The 14,724-nt window shown below is 42.0% G+C and overlaps 2 protein-coding genes across 4 annotated transcripts in view; one reads left to right on the forward strand and one right to left on the reverse strand.

Moving 5' to 3' along the window:
- Positions 1 to 4,237: 4,237 nt before the first annotated feature.
- Positions 4,238 to 8,408, forward strand: LOC147156861 (lymphocyte antigen 75-like). Its single transcript, XM_086064731.1, has 9 exons — positions 4,238 to 4,420; positions 5,537 to 5,698; positions 5,817 to 5,905; positions 6,748 to 6,877; positions 6,955 to 6,990; positions 7,062 to 7,229; positions 7,491 to 7,610; positions 7,707 to 7,814; positions 7,891 to 8,408. Exons 1-9 carry the CDS (start codon positions 4,357 to 4,359, stop codon positions 7,908 to 7,910), a joined length of 897 nt encoding a protein of 298 aa, XP_085920857.1. The 5' UTR covers positions 4,238 to 4,356; the 3' UTR covers positions 7,911 to 8,408.
- A 3,420-nt stretch (positions 8,409 to 11,828) lies between these two features.
- Positions 11,829 to 14,724, reverse strand: part of LOC147156862 (calcium/calmodulin-dependent protein kinase type II subunit gamma-like) — a 36,611-nt gene continuing 33,715 nt past the window's right edge. For all 3 annotated transcript variants that reach the window (XM_086065155.1, XM_086065156.1, XM_086065157.1), the window contains one exon: positions 11,829 to 14,664. The gene's annotated coding sequence lies outside the window, so the exon portion shown is untranslated. The remainder of the gene's footprint in view (positions 14,665 to 14,724) is intronic.

The following is a 14,724-nucleotide window of genomic DNA, read 5'->3' on the forward strand; positions in this document are numbered from 1 at the left end:
ATAAAGATACCATTTTGATCCAATTGAATTCATCATTTGTTAGACTCTGATTTGTTTTTTTGGGGCAAAAGTGTACATTGAGTAACCCATTTAGACATTTCTGTTTACTTATCTAAATCTATCTATCTACACGGTGCGGATAGATGACAAGATAGATGATGTGCGTTTCCAAAGGGCTGCTATCTGATTGTTGCACGTGTTTGTTACCAAAGCAGGAAGGAAGACTGATACGTACATCGTCCCATCTGAATACAGCTAATCAGTGAGGGAGGCGGCCCAACGATAGGATATCTTGTCTTGATAGTGCTGTGTCACGTCCGCTGATGAATTCATGTTCAAATTGCATATTAGATGCGAGACGTTCCGTTTTCAAGACTTCAGCTGCTCGCAATGCCGTCGTCGGGTCTCTTGTTAATATTTTCCACAAATGCAGGCAGCGCTTGCGTCGAGCTTTTTTTTGTGAGTGCGAAATGATGATTGATGGTTACCACGTTCCGGTTGCGTCTTTGCGGCTCTGACACAACTGACATCATGTCTGAGGTCATAGAATGTGACTAATGTATAAACTGTAAAGATATTTCAAGCATTAAGGAGAAGTGCTGCGTTTGAAAGGAACATTTTAAAGGAAACTAAAGCTCATTTGCGCGGTCTGACGTGCTCGGGTGAAAGGTTAACTTTGACAACGCTGATTTATGAGAGGTGGCCGATAAGATAAGATTCGAAAACCATCAAAAGGGGACAAAAAAGACCAAGAACTGTGACTTGGAAAAAGTGCACAGTTCACAATTTAGTTTGATCTTTAGCCTCAAACTGAGTCGATCAGTGGTTGATTTGGTTAAAGTTTAAAGATAAAACTTGCCCGAAAAATCAGCACGCTAACAATGTTTGCTGAGCATGTTTACTATAAACACTTTGTCAATCATTTACAGCATAGGAAACGTCCAATCTGAGTGGTAAATAAAGTTTCATTCATTATAATTCATCATTAGTCAGAAGATTCAAATACTACAGGTTACACTGCATATTTTCAACATCTTGAAAATATAAAAATATACAAACTACAAAAAAAGTTTGGGGGGAAAAGTCATGATTAGCAACAAATAATCAAAGTTTTCATTTTTATTGTATAATGATACTTCTACATAATCATCAGAACACAAAATGAATGCAATCAATCCAAAGATGACACTTGAAGATCTGACACATTTATGTTGTTGTTCGCTTTTACTCACGGATCTTATCAATTTAAACACTTGTGGTTCTGGTTCTTAGCCAACCAAATGTTATTGCACCTTGTCACATGGCTCAATACAGACAGACCTGATGCTAAATTGTCAGCTGATTATCTTATTTTATAAATGTAGTAAACAATAATGCAATAAAATAATAAAACAAAATACAAGTATATCTAAAAATATAATACCACTAATAATAATATAAATAATAGTTATAATCATCACCATCATATGAAATTATAAAAGGAAGAAAGGGCAGTTCTTAGCATAAGTGGCATTATAAATAGATTGATGGACCAACAAGTCAAATTATTATTATCATCATCATTATTATTATTATTACTAGTGTTATATTGTGACCGAGTTGACGCCGGTCATTATTATCCATAAAGCATCATGCCGAAAGCTTCACGCTTGTCTTTTTAGTTTATACTTCCCCCTAGTGGACAAACATTGGAAGGCAGCAACATTTTAATCTATTCAACGGACAAATATTCCAATTAATAAAAAATAAATACATCAAATATTGTATTTTATTTATGAATTAATTGATTCAATTATTGATAATTAACTTCTTCTTTTTTTTAATTATCAAGTAGGCCTAAAAAATTCTGTCCTTTTTAACCCTCCTATTATCCTTACCCTTGGGGTCAACTTGACCCCAGGGATTTGCCTACAGAAAATAAAATTGTTGATCCAGGTTTTGTGTCAGCCATTTTGTTCATTTGTTTAATACTTAAATACTCCCTTGATAATGAAACTAGCGCCACCAGCAGGCCAAACTTATTAGAATGAATGTATCGTAAAACATTTCTAACATCATTAATGGCCACTATAGGATGAAAGCGATTGGTTTTGGTGATGAAATGACCATCACAAATTATACTATTTCTATGGACTATATGCCACGGAGGAGGCGCAGCTTCCTACTTCCGGCTTTTCACCCATCAACTTTGTTTCCGTTTCCGGTTTACGACGTGTGGGCCGCGTCCCAGTACTTGCGCTTCCGCCTTTGTGCCCCCTCGTTTGCGCGTTCCCGTCGACGGGTGCGAGGCTGCGAGTGTGTAGTGTCTGTCTCAGTGTCCGAAGAATTTCAGATAGCTGAGACGCCATCCCGCCAATCAGCAGGGGCGCAGGGGTGGTGGTGCGAGTGTTGGAACGCGGCCAGCAGTGACCGGAAACGGCGCTGATGTGGAAAACCCGGAAGTCGGAAGTCCGTGGCATCTACCACATAGTGGCGTTGGAGTGTTGGGGACGGCGTGATTATGACGCCTAAAAATAGCAGAGGAGCGCAAAAGTGCAATCCAAGCCCTTCCTTTCCTGTGCTGTGCTTCACTTTGACAAGCAAGATTTTCAGCGGTAAACCGAATAAGTCATCGCGAGTCACTACAGGTGACGCTAGTGTGCAAACACCGTTCAACAAGTAGTAGAAGATGAAGATTGGCTTAGATTGGCGTTTGGTAAACCTTGCTCACACAAGGGCATTCGTCAAGTGCATCGCACAGGTGCGACGAGATCGCCAGCAAATGTTTGGTTTGTTCCAGTTTTTCACGACGATATTTTGTTTATTGCAGGATTTTCACACAAGGGACACGACGGCGATGCCCGTCAGAAACTACCCCGTGTCGTACGGATGGTTTTGGCACCCCGGAAATGGCGGGTGAGAAAGGGAGTGGCGCTCTCGCTCAATCGCGCATGATTGCCTCAGGTGCGCTTTTGGCCATGGACACAAAAGGACGCCGAAGAATCGTGTACTCGTAAATGGGGACTGTTGTGTTCAAGTGATTCAGCAGCTAGATGGTCGTTGAATACCCGAATTAGCAGAGAACTCGACAGGACGGTAATTATCTTATCTAATTTATTGTCATTAAATTAATTACCCCTGTTGGTATCCTCCATTTATTTTATTTTCAGTGTCTATAATTGTTTGGACTTGTGTTGTGGCTCATTATGTCGTCCACCATCTTGTCACCGGAGATCACTGGTGCTGTTCGGGTAGAGTTGTAGACATAATCAACATTAAAGCTTCCTTCAGCAGTTAGACTTCTGGCGTCTCATTCTGTCCACAATCATTACTTCCATCAGTCCACATCACTCACAGTAATATTTCAAGCCTATAAGATATATGTAAAAAAAAATTTTTACATGACATTCCTATTTACTAATTTTAACACAAATCTGTCAAAAAAACTTTATATGATACATATTCATTAGTCTAATAAAGCCTATTTATTTGAAATTCATAATCCTCAGTTTTATGTAGGCCTATTTAGTTATAAAAACGTATAATTACTTGAAATTAATCACGTTACCTATACACGAAAAATATACTGTTAAAAATACTAATGTCCTTTATTTTATTTTATTTTTTAAAATGTTTTTTTGGGATGAAACTGAATGCAGACATCCCAAAAACGTAAAGAAAAAAGTCATGTTATCAACACTAAATACATAAACCTGAGGAGAATATGCTTTTCAAATGAATGGGCTTTGTTATATTAATAAATGTATATCAATATTATTTGATAGGTTTGTGTTTAAATTATATATATATATATATATATATATATATATATATATATATATAAAAGTAGGCTACATGGGAATTTATGTTGAAAACAATTACATAGGCTTGATATATTTATGTGAGTGACAGACTGGTGGAGAGAGTGCATTTTCAGTTATAACTAAAAATAAAAAAAAGTGAAATAAAAGTGACGTTGTTAATGTAATAATACCATTGGTCTCAAAAATTTGCAAATCTTTTTTTTTTTTCAGGACGATTACGTAGTAATCAATATATTATATCGTTAAAAGTTACCACGTTATGGTTTCAGGATTTTCAGGACGTTATTGATCAGTTAACGCGCTATGTCTATTACATTTAAAAAGGGCAATGCTATGGGCCGTTCTTACTTTATTGGCCTTTTATACGTGGGCTTCTACGTCCGTGTGTCTTTCGACGACTTTGACGTCATTAAGGCGACGTGAACGTATCGCGCTATATGACGTTCCCGCTGAAAGTCGCCGCCTCACTCCGCTCGGTCTCCTCGAACCTCGAGCAATAATCTGTCCCGCACCGTCCAACTGGTCCCATCAACCGTTACCGGGGACGCTGAAGATGAACGCAATACAATGGCTCATCGTGAAGGCGCTGCTCGCACTTTGCGCATGCGCGACATGTGGTGAGTCAACATCGGGAAAGTTGAGAAATAACATTTTTCATGTACATGCAGCAGCGGTTTTTGCTATGGGCGATGTGGGCGACCGCTCAGGGCGCAGTCAATAATAAAATAATAATAAATAATAAAAAAAACGCTACTTTTACTACCGCACATTTCCGTGTTGACATGTGGAAGTAGGTGTTTACACCACGTGACTCCGGTTGATGGTGAGCGATCGGTGTTAGCAGGCTATGATGTCGAGTGACAGTCGGCTATCGGCTATTTATGGCTAATATGTTGCCGAGCCACGAAACTCGACTGTATTTCATTTTGTTGTTTAGTTCGGCTGAATTAGCAACTATTAGAATTGAGCCATCATGTGATGGAACTAAATTAACCCATAGGCAACCTAGTGTAATGTTTGCAACACACACATCTGGCTGATGTTGACTTGTCCAGTTAAATAACTTAGAACATATTGACATGACATTTTGTAAACTACATGTGATATAGATGTATCAATTATTAATCTTATTATAAAACGTGTCATTAGCATCACTCAAAACAGTTGTACAACATATTGAGTATGATGATGTCATTGATGAGTTTGCATCAAAGAAGGTTAGAAAAGACGAGTTTTGGATTGCTCGAGCAATCTTAAGAGAAATGAAAGTGGAAAGGAGATTTTTGAACTGTTAAAAAAAAAATAAAGACGAACCAAAGAAAAAAACAATGTGTTTTATAAATTAGTTTGAGAAGTATTATTTTGTTATTATTCATAAGACTACTTTTCATTTTTGTAAATATAGTGTGTGAAGTCTTACTTGAGGTTAAAATTTGTTTGAGAATTAGGTCATCCAGTTGTTGGGTGATCAAATCCGGATGAAGGATATTTAATTTAAAATGTTCCCCTTTGAGCGATTGCTACCTTATTGTGGTCAAGGGGTTCGTGTGCCTCAGTGAACTAGTCTTCAGGCGGGACACCCAAACATGCATATGTGATGTGCTTTCCCCCCCCCCCCCCCCCCCCCATAATAATTGGATTCCGACTCCTTTTCTGCGATGTGTTTATAGTGAACGTGGCTACTTTTGACACCTTACCCGTTCCCGCCATGCTTTTCTAATTCCCACCTTCAGATTCCGGCTGCGACCCCGATGAGGTGCCGTACCGTGGTTTTTGCTATTACTTTTACAATGGCGAGCAGACAAAAGTGTGGCAGGATGCCGAGGATTTTTGCATCGCCAGGAAAAGTCACCTGATCAGCCTCCACTCGTGGGATGAGCACAAATTCTTGACAGGTAAAAGCGGCAAGACGAAAACGTCTGTTGGACTTTCCCCCGCAATGCTGCGCAACATCCACAAGGTTTAGCTCCTGTTCTTGTGCTAATTTAAACCTCATATTTTCCTTGCGTGAAGATCGCTTGGGGAAGATGCGGAAATGGTCCTGGATTGGATTGACGGGGTCCAACGGAGAGAATTATACATTTAGTGACGGAACTGCTCTCGTAAGTGAAACGTTTGACATGACTTGTAATCTTTGAATAATATGGGGGGGGGGGGGGGGGGGGTGAAATACAGGGTGGGTGAAAAGTTGGGAGCCATCTTCAATGAGGTTTTTTGCACAAATCCACGACTTCCTGAACTCAATACCACTCCTTCATTTCCTGTCTTTAGTGATTGGACTGATAAACTCACTCACTGCCATTGACGGCTATAGACGTCAAAAATTCATTTGAACTATTTCTATTAGTTTAACATTTTTTTCCCCACTTTTGTTAAGAGGAGGAAAACCTAGATTTTTTTATTGTACATTTAGAACAGATATAACATTTTTGATTAATTGTGAGTTAACTAGTGAAGTCATGCGATTAATTCAGATTTTTTTTATCGCTCAACTTGTTATATTTTATTTTTCAAAACTAAAATATAAAAAAAAAAAATACAAAAAAAAAAAGATGATGATTAAGAGTGAGGGGCGCAGGCGATTACAATTTTTAGTCATAGCTCAAGCTTCAGAAAATGGGTGAGCCCTGATTGGTTGTTGCCTGAGCAACATTGATGTAATTTTCAGTCGACAGCAAGTGGCAAAATGGCCGCCCTCTGTGATGGATAAAAATGTAATATTAATCAGAATGTCATGTTTAGACTAGTGAGGTCACATACGACATATTGTCACAAAATGTTTAAGGCTGACTTCCCCTTTAAGTGCTCATTTTACAGTGAATAAATTATAGCATTTGTTAAAAGAACAGTCTTTATTTCTTCAAAAAAAAATTTTTTTATTTGATTTCACCATAATCTCATGTGCAAAGTCACTTTCTCAAATGTACATTTTACTGCTGAACAGGACGAAAACCCTTGGCCCATTTTTTTCTGGTCGGGCTTGGAAATCTCCCAGTGTTCTAAGATGGTGGACACCACTGGAGCCGTGTGCGACGTCAACTGCAATGCGGCCGGCAACTTCTTCTGTAAAAAAGGTCCAGAAGTTCTTATTGCTTACCTTCTCTCCTAATATGAGAGCATATTTGATACGCTTCCTCTCCTTTTCCGACAGCCATGGGCTCGGCGCCCGTCCCTCCGCAAAAACCAGGTAAAGTTGCACACGACAGCAGACGCACGCGCGCGGCATACGACGACGTCAAACGGCGTTACCTGTTGCAGTTTGGACCGACGACTGCGGCTGGTGGGCCGACAACCCCGCCAACGACTTCTGCTACTTGTTCAACAACAATTACTGGATAACTTGGACTATAGCGCGAATCGTCTGCAAGGCCAAGGGCGGGGATCTGCTCAGAATCACCGACCTCGAGGAACAGACCTTCCTGCAAGGTAACGCGCCTTTTGGAGGCGGAGCTTACATTGGGCTCTGCGGCTCACCTGGGACGGGCTCCGGCTCAACCCACACGACTCCTTCATTTCCTGTCTTTTGTGATTGGACAAACGGATTAATCCAGGTGTGCCTGACCTCAAGGGCCAGACACACCTGGATGAATCCGTTTGTCCATTCATGACAGACAGGAAATGAAGGAGTGGTACCGAGTTGAGGAAGTCGTGGATTTGTGCAGAGAGCCCATTGACTTTTGTCTGTAGACTCCCTTAAGGAGAGCTGGAAGGAGACCACGCTGTGGATGGACGGCCGCTCCTACAACCCCAAAGCCGACTGGAAGTGGGGCGACGGATCTCGGATGGCGTACATACGCTGGAGCAGAGGTTCTTGCAAAAGCCCGGCTAACGCACGTCTGAAGGCTTAACGATGTGGACAAACGGAGCATTTTAAGATTGCGATTCCTTTCCCGCCTTCTTCAGGTGAACCTCATTACGACCACGCCAAACGCTGCCTTTCCTTCCTCGCCGTCACCGGCCAATGGGAGGAGGACGACTGCGAGGTTAAGAAAGGCTTCATCTGCAAGAAAAGTAAGACGTGACGTTGCACTTTGTTCTTGCTGCGTTCGTGACTCACCCGCGTCCATGTTTGGCTTTCCTCTGGCAGGGAAGGCGGCGAAGCATTGACCGCACGGCTCGCCACCGCAAGTCACCTCGAATGAGATGAAAGAAATGTGATGATCTGCAGAGCTGGGCTTGTGACCTGCCTGGTACCGGGGACCAAGTGTTCATCACAATGTTTAAATTTTCAATAAAGCTTTGAATTGATTTTTATGATACTTTGATTCTGGAATTGTAGACTAGAAAAATTTAGCTGACTTTTTCTTTCCCTTTGAACAAATGTATATTGACTCAATATTATATTTACTTATGTATAATCCTTCATTTTCAACAATTGTTCAATACATTTGCAAAGATAATTGGCTGTGGGAGGTTTCCATGGCAATGCAGTGGCGAGAGGGGAAGGCCCAGTATGGAGCTAGAACACTGTCCAATTCGATTTGGTATGGGAAAAAAACTTGTCATTGGGGAAAAAGCTGCATTGATATTGGAACAAGTATTGACATTGGAAAAGGTTGTATTGAAAAATAAAACAGACATTAATAAAAACACTTTTAAAGCATAGTTTTTTGTATTGTGACAACTTTCAATGCCAATCTGCAGAGTTTTTTTTATATTTTTTTTCAGTTTCAACTTATTGGCAGTGTTGAGTGTTTTAACGTGGGGGGCGGGGTAACGCCTTCCAGCTTTTCAGGAGAGGAGTGCGCCCCCTGTTGGCTAAAGGCAATACCCATAGAGGAACTCCTAAACCGCCTGTAAATTATGTTTCTACATACCAGTTAGCTAAATTAGCATGACGTGATGCATTAAGTTATTTCAAACATGGTGGTTTTAACGCCACAAGTAACACATATAACCACATATAACCTTGTGGCTAACAGCGCGCACTCTCCTGAAAAGCTGGAAGGCGGTCTCACGCTCAAAGCCCCGCCCCCCACGTCAAAACACTGTCAATAAATTGAAACTGAAAACGTGTGACACCTGAAAAAAACAAGTAAACAAACTGCAGATTGGCATTGAAAAAGACAATAAAAAAAAAGCTTAAATAATAGTTCTTTTTTAAATTTTTATGTCTGTTTTATTTTTCAATACAACCTTTTACAATGCCAATACCTGTTTCAATGTCAATGCAGCTTTTATTTATTTTTTGCTCCGTGCCACGTTTAACAAAATAATCATTTGTATACTGCCTATGAATATTGTGAATCTAGGAACAATGAATTGCACAGGTGGAAAAATCATAAAGGTAATAAATACAAAATTATGACATCTAATTGGACTTTTAGAGACCAATTATACAATTTCTAGTGGCGGTGGAGAGCTGGAGATGGTGCGAGTCAGGTGACCCACAATGACAGAACCTCAAGGTCCGAGCAAGGTAAAAATGGGAAGCAGCCAAGAATGTGGTGGAAATCATGAAATACGATACGATACGATATACTTTTATTTTCCCCGTGGGGAACTTTTTCCTGGACTCTGTCCAGCTGCAGTTACAGTAAGGAAGAAACAACAGAATAGAAAGAGATAAAATTAAAGTTAAATAAGAAGTGCAGCAATAAGAAATCTTCACAGAAGTATACATGTGTAGAGAAGTACATACATGAGGACTGCACACACCCATATACACACACACACACTCCTAAATGTCGGTTGTTAAGCAGTTTGATGGATGTCGGCAGGAATGAGTTCTTGTAGCGGTTCAGCCTGGTTCTGGGGGCCCTGAATCTCCTGCCGGAAGGCAGTAGCTGGAACTCATGATGCAGAATGTGAGTCGGGTCAGTAACAATTTTCTGTGCCATATTGTATACATAAGCATTCCATACAGTTCAGTAGTTCACTGTATAATTTCATGCAGGAAGATAACGGCATACTGTCACTTACATTGTGTCACGTGAAGTTATGTTGAATATTTATAAATGAAGAAAGCTATCTAGTTTTAAACTCGAGTCAATTGTGTTTTACTATTCACGGCCTGTTTTTCCAAAGCCATTGCGGCGTGACGTCATATTATAGTCCGTCGATGAAATCGGGGTCATTTTTCCACACGATTTCGCAAGTAACACATGATTTGAACAAAATGTTTGAAAAATGATTACCCTCGTCTGGTGGTTCTTGGTGCCTCTCATACGCCGACCTACGACAGCGAAAAAGGAAAGGCACACATATGCGACAGATTATAAAACCAGTAATTAGCTAATTAAAGCAAAAGGAAGTGAATTGTGACGTGTGTGCGCGCAAACCTCAAAACGCTGGAGTGTCCCTCAAGTGTGCAAACCCTGCAACAAATGTCCGTGTGCGAAACGGCAACGATACGTCAAACATTTGCTTTCATGCTCACCTGTCGGTCGTCAATCTTGACGCACAGCACCTGCCTGATTAAACTTGCTTTGCATTAGCGTCATCCGGCGACCGACAGGTTTTACCGCGGAAACGGTTGCTTTTCAAAGTAAATCAAATAATATAATTTGTCTCCAAAAGTCTTATGACATTTAATTCTGTTGTATTTAGTATTACTTTTAATTTCCCCCCTCTTTCATCAACCGAGTGATAGGAACAATTTTCTCCACGTGTGTAGTTAGTGGCTGTGGAATTTCGGCAAGTAAATAAAATGGAACATTCCGGAAGACTACATCGTCTTCAGGCGCCCTCTCCTGGTCAGTATGATAGATGCAGTCAGTGACAAGCTTTTTCTTCTTTGAACATAATCAGAATTAAAGCATCCACCACTCCAGATTTTGTATGTGATCAAATTTAAGCTACCAGCACTTCACTTCTGGACATAAACAACATTCAAGTTTATCAGTAGATCGCCACCTACCTTCTACTTGTATCCAAAATCAACAGTAAAGTTTCTGAACGTTAAATATAAGCTTTCATTTCTTTGAACATAATCATCATTAAAGCATCCACCACTCATGATTCTGTCAGCCGTAATCTAATTCAACTTTGTTACGCTTAAGTGCTCTTTAAATGAAGTTGAGTTTCACCTGGTGCAACTCTGTGAAAGCAAGAACCCTGATGATTTTTCAAACCATTTCTACTCGACAATCCAGTTAATTTCTTGGTTTTTACGTGAAGCGACCTTTCCCTGACTCGGAGTTCATGGCGTGCTAACCAGAGCGCATCCCTACAGACTTCTTTGACTTTGGCTGTCTTTGAGAAAGAGAGAAAAAGCGCCAGGGCTCATTAATCATGGCCGCCAGATGAACCGGGGGGACCTGTCCTACATGCCGCGGACCGCCGTCATAAATAACACCTTTTTCAAAAATAAGACCGCTGCATTACTCAAGAAGTGAAAATTAAAGCGGCAAGTGACAAACAAACTGCCGAGTGGTTGAGGCCTCGCTTGGGCTATTTAGGGGATTAGTTGGATGACAGACAAGTAGGTCTACTATTTACCCCTGCCAGGGATGTCATGTGATCTGTAGTTTATTCTAGGATTTCATGTGGCACGTTGATTTAAAATAAGTGCTAATATATATTTTTTGAACATAGTTTACTTAGCTAAAAAAATCATCTCGTCTAATCTATATCGTCCTGTGTTTTTTCTTTTTTAAGACAAAAAAAAATAGTCAAGGTAAAGCACAAACTTTTTTTTTTGTTTAAAAAAAGAAAAAACAGGACGATATAGTTGACTTTTTGGTGTTTTAACATCTTTCAGCATTTATTAAAATTGGAACTGCTTTAATTTAATGCAAATGTTTTTTGTGTGTGGCATTATTGCGACGCTGTAATTAGCTGGTCTTTCTCGCATTTATCTGCAATTCATGGTTTGAGTCTGGTCGTTGACCTTCCTGTTACTCTGACGTTCTCCCACATTCTGAATTCTTTGTAAAGTTAGAAATTGATTCTGAACAAAACCCTACTGCGTACAAGCCAAAAGGTAAGCAGAGCTGCATTAGGTCAGAAGTACTCCCTGTGGTTAGCTTGTAAAAAATAAGTAGCAAAGGCGGCGCAAATGAGGCGGACGGGTCTGGAGCGGGGTGCTGAAATAGTATTTTTATTAAATACTTTCAAGATCCAAGTCTGAAGAATAACAAAGCTAAGGATGAAGACCAACTAACACTCAGACAAACACTTTATAGTCGTCAATTCAAATGGTTGTTATTTCATTGTACATCATGATCATGCAAAAGAAAAAATAAATCTCCAGCGTCCGCGTGAAGGCTGGGTACGGTAAGGTCAGGTCAGGAAAGGATGGTGGGGAAGGGGAGAAAAAAGCGCAGGCCAAATATCATACCATAAACAACGCAGGGGGAAAAACATCGAGGGCCTCATACCAAGCGTCGGCTCCAGCATCCTTTTTTTTCCCCTTCAGTTTGCTTTTTGCTTTTTTTTTGCTTACAAAAAAAAAAGTTTCTTTTTCATGTCACCTAGTCAACATTCGAGATGGAGGAAATCTCAAAAGATGCAAGTATTGTCATCGTCATAATAATATTAACACTAGTAGAGCTCCATCCTCATTCAGGTAGGTACATGGTAGAAATGCGTAACTGAAACATGCATAATAATAACTAGTGCTCCTGCTTGCTAGCGCTCTTTTAGAGAATCCGCCCCAAAACCCCTCCAGAACCGAGCAGGCGCAATTCTTTTTAAAACCACCCGGGGGTGGATTCTAGGTCGCAATCGTAATCAAATCCGTGCATGTGTGTGTGTGTTGCCTCACTTCCTGCGGGTCACGTGCAGAACTCCAGCTTGGCAACTCGGCAAAAAAAACGACAAAAAGTTGACGGCTGACAACAAATAGTCGCAAAAAATAAATGGTGGCGACATCAAAGGTCAGGAGGGGGGCAACAGGTGCTAAGCTGTGAGAAAGAAGAGCACACAACATTGTGGGGTGGGTGCAGATCACACAAAATTAATGAGGCCGTGTCGAGCACAATGTTTTGGACCAGATCACAACACTGTGGGGTGGGAACACATAACATTGAGGAGTGGATGTGGATTAAGTTTTGGGCCAGTGTGTATCACACAACATTTTGAGCCGGATTGGATCACAACACTGTGGGGCAAGTGCACCTATAATCAGGTGGGTGGGGATCCTGCAACGTTGTAGGGTGGGTGGGGATCATAGCATTATGGGACAGGAGGAGAATACAACACTGTAAGGCGCTGCGGCCCACACATTGTGGGCTAGGTACAGATAACAACAACAAAAAAATGGGATAAGTGTAGATCACAGCATTGTGGGACGGGTGGTGATTATACAACATTGTTAGGTGGTGCATACCACACAATATTGTGGTAGTGTGGCTCACGCAGCATTGTGGGGTGGGTGAAGATCACAAAATTGTGAGACAGATGAGGATCACACAACATTGTGAGACGGTTTAGACCTTACAATGTTTTGGGGCGGTATGGGGTGGGTGAGGTGAATATCACACAACATAGTGGAGTGGCTGCAGGTCACAACATAATGGAACAGGTGGGGAATCACAACATTGTGAGGTGGGACAGATCACACAAGATAATTGGGTGGGTGCAGATCACAACATTGTGGGGTGAGCTCAAATCGCACAACATTGTGGCGGTGTGGCTCACACTACATAGTGGGGTGGGTGCAAGTCTCACAACATTGTGGGGCGGATATGTTACACAGCACCAGACGTGCATGTTATATGATGTTTAAAAAGTGGAGGGAAGCAAAACTTAAAAGAAAAAAAAGAAAAGAAAAATGGAACCTGTCTCAAAGGAGCAGTTGAGGTGCACAGGATGCATGTACATATGATACACGTTTCTACATACATGTATACACACACTGTATTTACACAGTGAGAAGGAACAAACCAGGCCCCAACAGGACGGGAAGGCGAAGGACGGACGAGGCGGTCGGGGCACGCATGCAAATCGCCTGACGTGGGGCAGCCCCCCACCACCCTCTCGGCAGCGCCCTCTACCCGCCATGTCCCCCCACTGCTGCATACAGACAAGACAGGACAGGACGTGCGCGGGAAGCGTTTTTAAACTCACAATTAAAAAAATCCCTCTTCTGAATTTTGTTTCCCTTCTAAAATGCGCTTTGTAAAAAGTAGCCAGTTGGACGAAAAAAACAGGAGGAACAAAAAAAAAAAGCAAGGTAAAGGCTCGTCACAGGACGCTAAAAACACAACACGAGCTTCAATCGGCCTTCCAAGTGTGGAGGGGAGAAAACAGGCAAGACACATAAAAAGCCTAAAGTTCTACACTTTGGTGCTTCATGATATCAAGTTTTCGTGGCGGCCCGCTCGGACTCGTCCGCACGCTCCCCCGTTCTCTCGTTTGCGTAAACTTGCGGCTCACGAGCGCTTTTCATGCCGCGACAAAAGCCAACGTCTCCGCTCCTCCCTCATCACACAGACAAGATAAATGCTTGCTGGGGTTTTGGTGTTTTTTCTGGAACATCTAAGTCATAATTTACACAGTATATTCATAACTCATACTCATAAACTGTCACAAGTGTAAGTTGCCTCCTCCCCCGCGACGCCTGGTCCGGCGGAACAAAGACGACCGCCGAGGGGAGGCGCGGGAGGGTAAAGACGCGCCCTCCGCGCTCAGGCGGGCGCCAAGATGCATGCATCACATCCCACGTGGGGCGAGGGGGCGGCGGGCGGGCGGCAGGGGGGGCCGGGCGTTGTCTTGTGCTCGGCCGGCGCCCCCCCGCGGGGTCAAAGGAGAAGACGAGGGGGGTCGGTTGGTGGTCGCGGAGAAGGATGCCGTCTGGCCCGGCCGGGCTCCTGGCGCTAGCCGATCCACGCGGGGGGGTCGGGCCCCCCAAACACACTCGCCGGAAAAAAACTGCCCCCCAAAACGCCTCCACCGGCACAGTGGAGGCTCAGGACCACTGAGGGGACAAACGACACCAGGACCTGACGTCAATTTCGACTCTTCAACAAAACAAAAA

The sequence above is a fragment of the Leptonotus elevatus genome, chromosome 20 (genome assembly GCF_054856555.1).
Source record: "Leptonotus elevatus isolate MCC_2025b chromosome 20, RoL_Lele_1.0, whole genome shotgun sequence".
Taxonomy (NCBI): Eukaryota; Metazoa; Chordata; class Actinopteri; order Syngnathiformes; family Syngnathidae; genus Leptonotus; species Leptonotus elevatus.

Coding starts and splice junctions, on each gene's coding strand:
- LOC147156861 (XM_086064731.1), top strand. CDS start 4,357: ATGAACGCAATACAATGGCTCATCGTGAAGGCGCTGCTCGCACTTTGC. Junction 7,230..7,490: donor GGAACAGACCTTCCTGCAAG/GTAACGCGCCTT, acceptor TTTTGTCTGTAG/ACTCCCTTAAGGAGAGCTGG. Junction 7,611..7,706: donor GTACATACGCTGGAGCAGAG/GTTCTTGCAAAA, acceptor CGCCTTCTTCAG/GTGAACCTCATTACGACCAC.